At 36.8% G+C, this 13,469-nt stretch overlaps 1 protein-coding gene across 1 annotated transcript; it reads left to right on the top strand.

Annotated features, from left to right (window-relative positions):
* The first annotated feature begins 712 nt into the window (after positions 1-712).
* Positions 713-11,324, top strand: tbxt (T-box transcription factor T). The gene is made up of 8 exons (XM_005806821.2): positions 713-1,275; positions 1,352-1,616; positions 3,959-4,093; positions 4,304-4,365; positions 4,448-4,509; positions 4,598-4,774; positions 5,882-6,014; positions 7,623-11,324. The coding sequence occupies exons 1-8, from the start codon at positions 1,070-1,072 to the stop codon at positions 7,891-7,893; spliced, it is 1,311 nt and encodes a 436-aa protein (XP_005806878.1). The 5' UTR covers positions 713-1,069; the 3' UTR covers positions 7,894-11,324.
* Positions 11,325-13,469: the final 2,145 nt, after the last annotated feature.

The raw sequence follows: 13,469 nt of genomic DNA, 5'->3' as shown, positions 1-13,469 counted from the left end.
TACCTTCACGTTACAACTACAAACTGCTATGTGATTTGTTGGTATTTTGCACAAAGTAACGCATCATTTTGGGTTGAAAAGAGATGTCTGCCACAGTTGTAGTTAGTTCTGGACTTTGACTGGGCTATTCCGTAAAATGATCACACTTTAATCTTAACCATTGTTGCGTTAGTTGTATGTTTGGGGTTGCGCTCATGCTAAAAGAGGAACTGCTGCCCTATTCATTTTATTTTATTTCAGTGTTTCAAATTAAATTATTTGGTATATGACATAAAATCTCAATATAATTTAGAGTTTGTAGTTATAATGTGACAAAATATGAAAAACTTTATACAGACACGAAAAGATTAATATTTTTGCAAGGCACTAATTGTCTCAAATCACCAATAATCACATTTTTACACGTGCAGGACTGTCCCAGTTACGCTAAAACAAAAATGGATGCCCCATTTTGTTAGATTAGCTATTTTAGTTATTGGTTATAGTGAGTATTTTCAGTTACTGTGCTCTTTGGTGTATTTTGAAAGTTTAATCTAATCTAATAATTTACATTTTTCACTAGAGAAATTGTATATTTTTGGAAATCACTGATTTTACAACAAAAAATTTAAAACGAGAGCATTCTTAGAACTCCAATAAATCTACTGCACTTAGGAACAATTTTTAATACTAACTAAAAACCGAGGAAGTAATGAATAAAAGTGGGCTAACTTCGGGCCTTGTGCGGCTGAAGACTGGCCCTGGTCAGCCCTGCAGTGGCCTGGCTACTGCAGGTGTGGCTTTGATCTAAGTGTCAATATTTACAGGTCGACGTAATAAAGCTTCATTCAAATCGCTGCCATCCTGTGGGTCTTGAATAATATGGCTGCTCTCAGCCAATCAGCAACAAGCCCGCAAAGATCAAAGGGGAGACGAGCCAACCACCTCTGCTCCAAACAGCCGTCCAGCCATGGAGCCGCTCATCCGACTATATATTCAGAAACTCATCCTGGGAAACAAAACAGCTTAGGTCTTTAAATATTTCCTCATAAAGTCGCAGCTATTGTCAAACCTGGAGCTGTTTGACCTAATGGCGACTAGAGCTGGTGAGTGTCCCAGCAAGGCCGCTCAGTACCGGGTGGACCACCTCCTCAGTGCGGTGGAGAGTGAGCTGCAGGCCGGCAGCGAGAAGGGAGACCCCACCGAGAGGGACCTGAAAGTGTCCCTGGATGAACGGGAGCTGTGGCAAAAATTTAAGGACCTCACAAACGAGATGATAGTTACAAAGAACGGCAGGTGAGCCTCAGATAGATAGATGGATGGATGATAGATCGATCAATTCTACTGGTATTTATGTCGGTTTTCCTTTAAGGCGCATGTTCCCGGTTCTGAAAGCCAACGTCTCTGGACTGGACCCAAACGCCATGTATTCCTTCTTGCTGGACTTTGTGTCGGCGGACAACCACAGGTGGAAGTACGTGAACGGGGAATGGGTGCCGGGAGGTAAACCCGAGCCCCAGACCCCCAGCTGCGTGTACATCCACCCAGACTCTCCAAACTTCGGGGCTCACTGGATGAAGGCTCCGGTCTCCTTCAGCAAAGTCAAACTCACCAACAAGCTCAACGGCGGAGGTCAGGTAAACGTGGAGCTGAAGCAAGCTGTTGCAATTTATCAATTAAATTGATCTATCCATTTGCATATAATAGATTTATTTGAGCATTTTTAACCTTTCTTTTTCTTTATCTTTTGAATTAAGGATACTTTTTTGTTTCTCTGATTCGCACGATGCATTTTTGATTACTACAATTTGATTTCTATTCTTGGCGTGTTTTCAAAATGTCCCGTTATATTGATTTCCACTCGTGATGGGGTTTTTTTCATGCAGGGAAAGGGCAAAAACACGTTGTTCACGACTTTTTAAAGTTTTTGCTCAAATTTTATTTTATTTTTTTTTAAATCACAGAATAAATCTTGACAATTTTGACTTGCTGGGATTGGATCCCAACAGATTTCAAATTTTAAACTTTTTGTGAAAAAAGAAAAAAATATAGAAAGAGAAGGACTTGAAATGTTAAAACTTGACTTTGATAGACATTTTTTTTTTAAATGTTCAAAATATTTGTTATGTGAGGTAAATAGTGGAAATAAAAAATAAAAAGAAACTGAAAAGAAGATATAAACATACATGCACATTTTTAGTGGGAAACATTTTTTGTGAAATGTTCTTGGATGAAACAATTTATTTACATTTTACTTTGCACATAAAACAACATCTAATTAGAATCCAATCTGAAAAAAATAATTGTTTTCTAAAGAAAACTAAAACAAATATATTGCTGTCTAAAATTGTCATTTTTTGTGTTAAAAAACTTAAAAAGTCCATTATATGTTATGCCTGGTGAAAACTGACGTTTATAATGTCATTAATTAAAAATAGAAAAAAGTAGTATGAAAAACGTTTCTGTGATTATCTGGTGGATAAAGTTGAATAAACCCCACCGTATTTTTAAAATGTAATTTATTAAATTCTGACTAATATTCATGTACTGTTACTCAGAACAATTTAAATAATAATTTAATATAACAATAATATAATAATAAATTTTTGTATTTTATAAATAAGATCCTGCACAATTAAGAGTTAATAAGCAACAATGCAATTCTGAATTAATCAATCCAGAATTAGATTTTTATTTCTAACCTTCAAACTCAAATCAATGCACCTGACCAATAAGGACGCAGTTTCACAGCTGCAGTCTTTAGTGCAGTTATAGTCTTAATTAAATATATATCGTAATTGTATAAATGTGAATTTAAAAGAGGAGAAGGCAGGTTTCAATGATTTGCTACAATTATTTTTCTGTTTATTTATTAATTTGTTTATTTTTGTTTCTTCCATTAAATCACCTGTACTCTTTTTTACTTTAAAAAGAGGCTTACTCTTTACAGTAATATTACATTACTGAAATATTAATAAAGCTGCTCACTTCTATCAAAGCCTAACAAGGTGGCAGTAAAAGCTTTTCCTTCACAGTTTCTGCCAGGATGTTTTTATTCTACCTCAGGACTACCTTAAGAAGCTTGGTTTCTTAGGAAGTTTGACCTTAGCATTAACAGGGTTCCTAAGCTAGCTAAAGCTGAAGAAAAACTTAAATTATCTCAGCAAAGCATACATTTTGTCACAACAACTCTTGATGCAGCTCGTAGTTTTACAAAGCCCAGCTTGCCATCAAGTTTGACACAGACACTTCTCAAATCAGTCTTATTAACATTTGTAACTTTCACTAAGCTTGCTTGCTAGCAGGTTTGGTGTTAACATTAATGCTGTCGCTAAAGCATTAATGTTTAGTTAAAACTAGTTAGAAAGCAGAAAACAATCATGTGTTCTTGCTGAACTGAGCTCAGTTTGACTAAAGTGTTAGCAAGAAAGTTTCAGTTTAGCATTAGCGCTGTTGCTGTACTGGGTACAAACTTAAGTTCTTGTTTCAACACAAAAAATTTCTAAACCACAAAATTTGAAAATAGATTTTGAGTTTTGCTCATCTCTGCTTGGTAATGAGTTTAACCTTAGCAGCAGCTTAGCTTAACTGTAGCATTAGCACTGCGGCTAAGTTTGGCAATAGTGGGTACAAATTAAAAAATGTTTGCCTCAAGTCAGAAATCTTCTTATGAGTTTTATGATCATTCTTACATTTTTTTATTACATTAATTTGTACACAATACAATGTATGTAAGCAGCCCAATCATCTTATAATGGTTTGGTAGGAAATTTAAGAAATTAAACAGTTTTAACATTATATTTACAAGTTGATATGTTAGATTTAAAGTTTAACAAGTATAATATTTGTCCTTAAAATTAACTTCTTTAGTGTACTCTCTCTTTTCCATTTTAAAATGCAAGAGTATAACATGAAATACAAGAATAAATTATGATTTAATCAAAAGTCATTTCTATTTTCTTTGTTCATTTTTCTTAAGATTATGTTAAATTCTTTGCACAAATACGAGCCACGTATCCACATCGTTAGGGTTGGAGGCCCACGCAGGATGATCACCAGCCACTCCTTCCCAGAGACGCAGTTCATCGCAGTAACAGCATATCAAAATGAAGAGGTTTGTGTAAATACACGTTTTGGTTTAATCCCATATTTTTGAAGCAGTTTCTTGTATCTTGTTTTATGCCTTTCTATTTTTCCGTGGTGCCCTCCAGGCCACAGTGCCCTGGGCGGTCATCCATATCTCATATAACAAAAACTGTCACTGGAAGAAATCAGATCATGCTAGCAGTGTTTGTAAAGAGCTTCATATGCACTTGAATTTCAGATAACAGCTCTAAAAATAAAGTACAACCCTTTTGCCAAGGCCTTTCTAGATGCAAAGGAAAGGTAAGAATGAGACTAACCTTAAATTTTTACCTGAATATTGATGTAAAGGCAAAATATGCAAACTATTCCCTCTTTTCTGCAGGAATGATCACAAAGACATGAGGGAAGAAGCTAATGAGAATCCCCAGTCTGGTTACTCCCAGTGTAATCTTTTCTTAAATTACATTATTTAACTTATATTTTCAGTTTTTTGTAGTGCTGATAATATGCATCCTCTTCTCTGTGGAGCCAGTGGGTAGCTGGTTTATTCACGGCACGGGAACCCTCTGCCCCCCCACCAGTCCACACAGCCAGTTTGGGAGTCCCATCGCCCTGTCGCCCTCCCACGGCTGTGAGCGTTACTCCAGCCTGAGGAGCCACCGCTCTGCGCCCTACAGCAGCCCATACGCCCATCGGTCCAACTCCCCCAGTGAGTATCCTCCTGCATCCAGACGTACTTAACAAGAAACTTTAACAAAATGTTTCTCAGCCAAGGAATTGTCTGCACTCCTCCTAGCTTTGTGTGTTTGAAACTGCAGAGCTGTAAAGTGTGTGTCTTCAGGTTATTATACTTAACTAAAACTAACAAAATAACAAAAATCTGAAATTGAGAAAACATTTTTGTTAACTGAAATGAATACAAAATGTAATCAACAAGGAAAAATGGTAACTATCTTGAACTGGTGTTTATAAAACTAAAACATACTGAAATTATAGATAAAATATCTTTTGTTTTCATGTTTATGAATCTACTTATTAGCCTTTCAAACTGATCCCCCCCCCCCTCACTCAAACAAGCAGTTTACTTCAGCTGTGGGGAAATTACGGCACACCGGACTCGTCCTTGCGGCATTTACGTTAGTCTACAAAATGGCAACTGCAAAAGTTGGGAGAAAACGCCAGAGTCAGTTGTTGTTGTTCAGCAATAATTGAATATATTTTTTGAAAATTGTGTCATTACCCAATCAATATACACCATCCATCCATCCATCCATCCATCCATCCATCCATCCATCCATCCATCCATCCATCCATCCATCCATGCATCCATCATCCATCCATCCATTTTCTGTACACCCTTGTCCCTTAGAGGGGTTGGGAGTGGTCCTGGTCCCTATCTCCAGCTAACATTCCAGGCAAGAGGCAATCAATATACACATGATCACAATATGATACTTTGACCTTTTTGAATTCTGCACCTAAAAATTACCCAAAGTATAAAAACACTAAAACTACTGTTTTTTTTTTGTTTTTTTTTAACTAATAAAAACAAAACAGTATTTAACTAGTAAAAACTAGTAAACACACTCTAAGAACTATTTTAAACCAATTGAATTAGACAAACACAAAGTCTCAAGGAAATATAACTAAACTATAGTGAAAAACCCAAAACTATTACAACTCTGCTTCAGAGAAGGCCTAACCAAGAATTAGCAGTAACTGTCCTGATATTTGTAATATACAGAAAATATTCTTGTTTTATTTTCTGGAACATGAAGCTGAAACCAGTAAAACCGTGGGTTTTTTTCTGTTGCAGCCGGATATTCAGATAGCTCATCATCCTGCTTGTCGATGCTTCCCAGTCACGATAACTGGTCCAGTCTGCAGATGCCGACCCACTCCAGCATGATGCCCATGACCCACAACTCTACCTGTGCAGCCAACTCAAGGTCTGGCTTCCCATCTTTATTTCCTTATTTATACTTTGAAACATAAACCAGATAAGTCAGAGGCAAAAAGGGAAATGAACAAAAAGAAAGATATATGCAATGATGGTTACAAATGCCATAAGTGATAATATTTATGTACAAGCGGTGCAGCTTTAGTTAAAACTACAAAATAAAACATGAAGCTTAGAAATATTTCTAAACTTTTTATTTATACTCCTTGAACCAACAAACTTCAGTGCAATATTATCATGATGCCATATTACAACCATAAACTTTAATGTATTTTTTGATAGAAAAATACATTTATAAAATATGTAACAATATGTTTAGATTACACACCTACAAATAACATTATCCTGTTACTAATGGATGTTTCACGAAGCTCAGTCAAGTTTAAGTCCAGAATGCGTTCACACTGCAGCCTGAAATGACCCAATTCGGATCTTTTGTCAAATCGGACTTTTTTTGCCGTGGTCGTTCACACTTCCAAATATATGCGTCTTGTATGTGTTCTCCGGTGCGAATGGGCAAACGACCTGAAAGTGTCCTGCAAGCGCAGTAGAGGGCGCAGTAACGTCAGCGTTCTCAGTGTCTTGGATGCTAACGGTGAAGCATAGATAAACGATTTTGAAGTTGTTGTCCGACTGGAGCCAGCATATTAACAGCTTAATCCTCATTATATTCCGTCATGGTTGTTGTTTTTCTTCCCGCTTGCGAGTATCAGGACGAAGAATAGAGACATTTGTCGAGTATCAGGTCGGACGAATGCGACCTGGACGTCAGGTCACATTTGAATCGGATACTGTCGGATACCCAGGTGGCCTGAGTCGCATTCGAAAAGAATCCGACTTGTGTTATTCAGACTGTCATGACAAGATCTAAAATTCACCAGACAAAGACATATACCTGCAATTTTGAATAAAGTTTTATAAGTTTTTTATTGAATGAAACAAACTGTGAATTTTTTTTCTCTTGCCTGATTTTGTTAATTGAATTATTTTCATTGTAGTCTTTAAAGTACCAACATTTCCACATAGCTTTATATTTTCTGATGTCAGATGATGTATTTTTAAATACTAAATGATGTTTTGATCAGTTACTCAATACTTGAGTTGCCAAACGTTTTTAGTCTTACTTAAATAATACCTTGAATGGTTAAATTTGACTTGAGTAAAACTGTGTTGAAATGGCGCTATTATTTTTGAGTACTCACTTCAGCTCAAAACAATGTAATACATGGTGCAGCAACAACAGCAGGCACAACAGTGTGACTATGAATGGCAAGTAAAAGAATTGTCTTTTCGCCCCTAATGCGCATCATTTCTGGACTTAAACAATAATATGAAATGTGCAATATTATTAGAGATGAGGTAACAGACTTATAAATCAATATTGTTTTCCAACAACTTCTTTTCATTCAAAACGTTTGTTTGTGTCAACAAAATTGTAAATAAATGAAATAACCAAACAAATAACTATAGCAACAAAAAGAGATCTGGAGCATAAGATTTGATAATATATCAGAGTGAGAGAAAAAACTGATTTTATCAGCTGTATTGAGATGTTTCATCTGATGCTGAAGCTGCTGCTGCGTGTTTGTGTCTCCAGTCAGTACACCAGCCTGTGGTCTGTGAGTAACTCCCCTCTGACTCCAGTGTCCCAGAATGGGGGGTTAAGCAGCTGCCTCAGCTCCCAGTTTCTCCGAGGGTCGTCCAGTCACTATCCCAGTCTGCCTCACTCCGCCACAGCGCCCACCTCTGTCTCTCCCATGTATGACAGCAGCTCCGCTACCGAGGTACAGGACCCTGTCCAGTATGAAGCTTCACCCCACGGCCGGCTGCCCTCAGCTTGGACCCCCGTCACGCCTCCATCCCTTTGATTAGAGGGTCACTGAGGATTGATTGAGACCTTCTCTTGAGTAACCTCTTGTTACTTTAAGAAGGAATAAACTTTTTTAAACAAATTGTGTGGAGTATTTCACGGTGTTATAAGAAGAACCAGCGGAGGCTTGAATCAGCCTCTAAACAAATCTCAGTTTATTACTAAAGAATAAAATGCTTTTTATTAATTAGTTGATCTGTTTGATCTGCTTATATTAAGCATAACTGCACAAAATTTAGAGCAGGAAATCATAAAGCTCAAATAATATGAATTAGGAATTAAGAATGTTTATACTGTAAATGGGAAATCATTTTAAGCTCTGTAAATAAATGTTTTCTTTGTTTTGTTTTGCTTTGTTTTTTGTTGCCTTTTGAGAAGATGTGATTTAATAATAGAACACACTTCTTTTGTTTGTTGTTTTTCTTTCTTCTCCCCTTTACATCAAAATAGATTTGTGTTTTTGGATCTGTGGGTCCATAATAGGAAGCATTCAGATTAAATTTAATGTAATTTGTTTGTAAATTAATCCCAACCAGTTTTACGTTCCTCTTTATCACCACAAATCAAGCCTCCGGTTGCATTAATATGTACATTTGGGTGTTTATATTATTATTTCTAATAACAGGTCTTCAGGTACTCTACAGCTTTACATATTAACTTTATAGATGCAGTATGTAGTTTTCATAAAGTTTTTTTTTTTTTAAGATATTTGTAAAATTATGACAGGACATGTAATGACAGGAGCTTCATATTTTATCACTGATTTGATAAGATATAAAATCTGCCTTCAGAAATTGCACACCGCTAGGTCCTAGGCAACCAATCAGAGCCAGGGGGCGGGTCTTATGCACCGCTTGGCCAATCCCCCTTGAGCTCTGCTACGCTACAGCTGATTCGCCACATCATTAGCCTGCCGTAAATGCTAATGCTAGCTAGCATGGCGACCGATGACGACGGATAAACAGTGTTTCTGACATGGTAAGTTGTTTCTCCGCCTTTAGCTGACTGAGAAGCTTGGATAGAAGACAAATTAATAACAACAATCAACTTCTGTATTTGCTCAGAAAAACAATAACTCACTTTTGGTTAACAAACTAGAAAACAAATTGATGTTTAACGTCTGCCATCGGTTCCCAGACGAAACATTTCAGAAAAATATAAGAAGTAATTGTTTTACAATTATCGGCACCCTTATGAAATCATTCGAAATACAAATAACTTGAATATTTTATAAATCACACAGTACTTTATTAAGTTAAAAGGCCAGGACTTCCGTGGCTGCACAAAATACTGTATATAACACGGGTAAGAAATGGCTGGAGGTGGATTGTTTTTTTGTTGTTTTTTGTTTTTTTTCCACTATGCGAAGGGAAAAAGACTAGACAAAAAGAGCACATATTTGAAGCAATATGATTGTCAACAGCATAAAACTAAAATGCATCACTTAGCAATAGACTAATAGCAGATAAGGTTTATAGTATTTTGTTCATTAAGTGGAGATCCTGCAGTAAAACAGCAATGAAGCTAAAAAATGTTTATCATTTTACTTAGGGATTCCTAAATAAATAGCAAATAGGCACACAAGTCTGGGAAAATATATAAAAAAGTAAAAACAAAAGACACCAAAATGCTTAAATTCACCATGCATAAATTTCTAACAGACAGTGTGGCGACATAAATCATTATATGTGTAATTTGAATGTTTATTACCCTCTTATCTGAACAAACAAAATGCTCTACAGTCTGTCTGGCCTGAATGTAATTGCTCACTGTTCTTTCCTGCTACAGCTTTTAACCACCAGCAGGTCATTCAGAGAGCAAGAGGGTATTTTAATAACAATGTCGGGGAAAAAAAAACAAGTGTTGATCGAAATCCTGAAAAGACGTGATTGATGTTTTCGCTGTTCATATTTTTCTAAGTTTTATGAAGGATCATAATGCAAAACTCTTTTAATGATTCTTTTTTTTTTTAACTGCAGAATGAAATCTCACTGATTTGATTTGCCCTCACAACATCTGATGTTGGTCAAGATGTCCCACTGGAAAACTGGGGAAATATTTCTCAAAACATGTGAGTAAAGCATTAAGTATGAGCATAATTATTGTGTTAAGAACTCTCTGAATGAGAAAGAATAGTTATAATCAAACAAAACAGGTTGGCCAAACAACATGTTTAGTGTCACAGATGCTTTTTAGTTGAATTTGTAGCAAAGTTTCTGTCTAAAGAGCAATCGGAAGCAAAGTGGTATTCTGCTTTGTTTGTGTTTGTTCTTTACATGACCTGAGAGCAGGAAATCTTGACTCTGTGTGGTATGAACACTTTACTTGCTGGAGGAAAACATTTCTGCACACCACGGGTGGTCGTTGGTGTTGAATTTGTTATCCGGCTCTCCGCTTAGGACTCAGGGTCATATCTGTGTTTTTTAAATATCCTACATCATCTCACCATCTCCAGTTTACACATTCATGCAAAAACTGTCACTGGAGAGAGGAAATTTAAGCTTTGATTTGGCTTAAAGTGTTTGGAAAATTAAATTTGTTTTAAGTGATGCATATTTACTCCAAAAAAGGTTAGGGTTGACCTCAAGAATTACCGCAATTTTTTTGTAGACTTGAGTTCATTCTGAGTGACTGTAAGGAGATACTGACAACTCGTAACAAAAAATCAAGCTATCCTCTTTACTTTTACCAATTTCAACTGAGTCATGACAATTTACAGGACTGACGTATCTGCTGTTTTTAGATTTTGGTGCCGGATATCACCACACATCTTCAGAGGTAAGGTGGAGTTCATGCCTGATGGCTGTTCTGACACCAAAACAACAGACGGTCATAATGTTATGCCTGATCAGAATATGCCACCTTTAAGATTTCATTAAATCCTGTTTATTTCTGTCCTTGCTTTCCTTCTTCAGATAACATTTTGTCCCTCTGTCAACAGATAAAACTCGCTGATGTCTGCAGCGGGTTTGCTGTTTGAGGAAAAGCACAAATGTGCTGCGACTGAAAGCTTGACAGAGCATGAAAAGAAGCTTTATGTCTGAAGTGCTCCAAGGCTGTCCGAGAGGCACAAGAACCCATTCAGCCCGGGGGATCAAGGTCAGCGATGGGACATTATGACATCCTCCCCCGCATTCAGGCAGTCACCAGAGAGCACAGAGCATAAATCCAATCACCCACATTATTCACTGGAGTCTTTATAGACTCCACTCTGTTCCAGTAACATTGGTTACTCTTGGTGGACATTAATAGTACCTGGTTGGGCCCTCTTGTGTTAAGTTGTTGTGGTATACATTCAACAAACTGCATCAAATATTTTGGTTCATATAGACAAGATTGCTTCACAAAAATGATGTAGATTTGTTTTTGGCTGAACGTTCAAGACAAAAATCTGCAAAAGCACAAAATATTACTAAGTATTAGTTCAAATATCTTAGTACACTTGAAATAAGATGAAACTAACTTACAAGAAACTTTTTACCAAGACATAGGAGCTTATTTTAAGTAAATAATTTCTTAACATTCATTTTAAAAAATCAATGTAAAGGAACATTGATTTTGTTCCTTTGGTAGATTATTTTATTTATAACTTATAAAAATGTCTTTCTATAAGTTAAATAATCTGCCAATGGAACAAGCAGTTCTTCATCAATATTAAGAAATTATTGAGTTAAAACAAGCTCTTATATTTTACTCATATGTTACTTGAAAATTGGTTTTCTCTTATTTCATGTATACTAAGATATTTGCACGAGAAACATTACTTAATTATTTTGTGTGTTTGCAGGGTTCACCACATCCCATTGGATTGAGGCATCATCTGAAGCTATCAATCAAGAAGTTAATACTTCAGAGCAACTGGATTTTCCAAATGACTCTATGAATACTGCCAAATTAATTACACGCTGCCCATCACAAAGCACTGATATATCACTCATATAGAAAAGTGTTCTGTCAGGAGGAATGGGCTAAAATTCCAGCAAACGTCTATGTGAATCTGGTGGAAGCAAAAAATACAGTTTAGAAAACTATCATCAATAACACAAGTAAAATATACCTAAAATAAAATCTCTCTCATTATTTCGACATACTGTGTTTTTGTGCAGTGTGTGCAAATATCTGGTTTCAGTGGTGGAGCGAGGCTAAGTGAATAACGTATGACGCTCCTGATTACTTTTTACTCTCATCCTATTACCATGTTGTCTTGGTGCGTTATTGAAAATGATTATTTCAGTAGGTTCTTTCTGAAAGTATGGCCCTTGCTTTTATAGCCAAAGGAAACATTATCATCATTAGATTGAGGAAATAACTCGACCTTTCTGTTGGAGCCAATTATGTATCTCGTGTCTTTTTCCTGTATTCAAAGTGAGGAGGGAAAATAGAGAGATTCATCAGAAAAAATCTATAAAAGCTAGGAAGGCAGGGTATTTCACTAAGCCTAATAATCCCATTATGATCCCAACGAGAAAAAAAAGCTCTCAGTCAAAGCACGGCGCATTGACGCAAGCATTTCTTGACGTCAGCAGCTGCAGTGAATGAGGGATGGAGGAGGGTAGAGTTAGAGGGGGGGAGGACAGAAAGGCGTGTTTACCTTCCCTTCAGAAAATACCAGCGTCAAATGCATGAATGCAACTGCAAGAAAGCAACGAAAAACATTCACCCTGACGTTCAAACGTGCACATTTTAGAGAAACAGTGTAGGTGCTGCAGCTTCGGATATCTAAACCAGCTGTAGTAAATGGAAAAACGATCCTCTGACCTGGGGGTGCTCATAAATAAATCAGCAGAAGAGAGAATGAAAGAGAGGCTTCAGGCACCCATCTGTGTCCCCCTGACAGCAAATTTAACGTGTCTAAGAAATAATCTGAGGAGATATGTAGAGTTTTACTCTAAAAAGGGGGATTTTTTTCTTCAAAATAGATTAGAGAGATGAGTAGATTGAAAGGGAAGGAAAACTGACATCAGAGCAATTTGTAAGAGCCAGACTGGTGGCGTCACTGGCTCTTTTCTGGAGTCTTGCTGCATTTATTCAAAGCTTATTCTCAAGTTGCAATGTGGCTCAAGTGAAAACAAACCTGTTCGTTCAAGGACTTGCGCTCACAACACAATGCTGCCTGTTTGTTCCCTTTTATGTTACTCTGACACTCGGATCAGGCTTGTTCAGGGAGTCACAGACGAACCGGCTCTTTTCTGTTCTTTCCCCACTTTGACAAACGTTGTGTATTTACCTGCTGCTCATCTGGGACGAGGTGAAAAACTCCTCATTGGTGTACGCTAAGAAGGAAGACTGCAACCAGATAATCTACATTTACACTGGCCTTTTTTCTTACTGAAAAATGCCCAAGAGTTCCCGTGCGTCATTCCTGATTAGACTTGGAGTCTGACGTTGCCAGCGCAGCATTCAAGAAGAAAATACCTCACAGAAATGTTAAAGTCCAACATCTTTTTTTAATCACATCCGGAGTGACGGAAGTCTTTTTTTCTTTTCTCTCTCTTTTTTTTTTTTTTTTTTTTTTTTTTTTTTTAATAGACGCGGATCAACAAGTTGCCGTCAGTGCGTAATTTCCATCTGACC

Source organism: Xiphophorus maculatus, chromosome 22 (assembly GCF_002775205.1).
Source record: "Xiphophorus maculatus strain JP 163 A chromosome 22, X_maculatus-5.0-male, whole genome shotgun sequence".
In the NCBI taxonomy this organism is placed as follows: Eukaryota; Metazoa; Chordata; class Actinopteri; order Cyprinodontiformes; family Poeciliidae; genus Xiphophorus; species Xiphophorus maculatus.
Note: the sequence above shows the minus strand (reverse complement) of the source record. Positions and strands in the feature narration are given on the sequence as shown.

Coding starts and splice junctions, on each gene's coding strand:
- tbxt (XM_005806821.2), top strand. CDS start 1,070: ATGGCGACTAGAGCTGGTGAGTGTCCCAGCAAGGCCGCTCAGTACCGG. Junction 1,276..1,351: donor ATAGTTACAAAGAACGGCAG/GTGAGCCTCAGA, acceptor TTTTCCTTTAAG/GCGCATGTTCCCGGTTCTGA. Junction 1,617..3,958: donor AGCTCAACGGCGGAGGTCAG/GTAAACGTGGAG, acceptor ATTTTTCTTAAG/ATTATGTTAAATTCTTTGCA.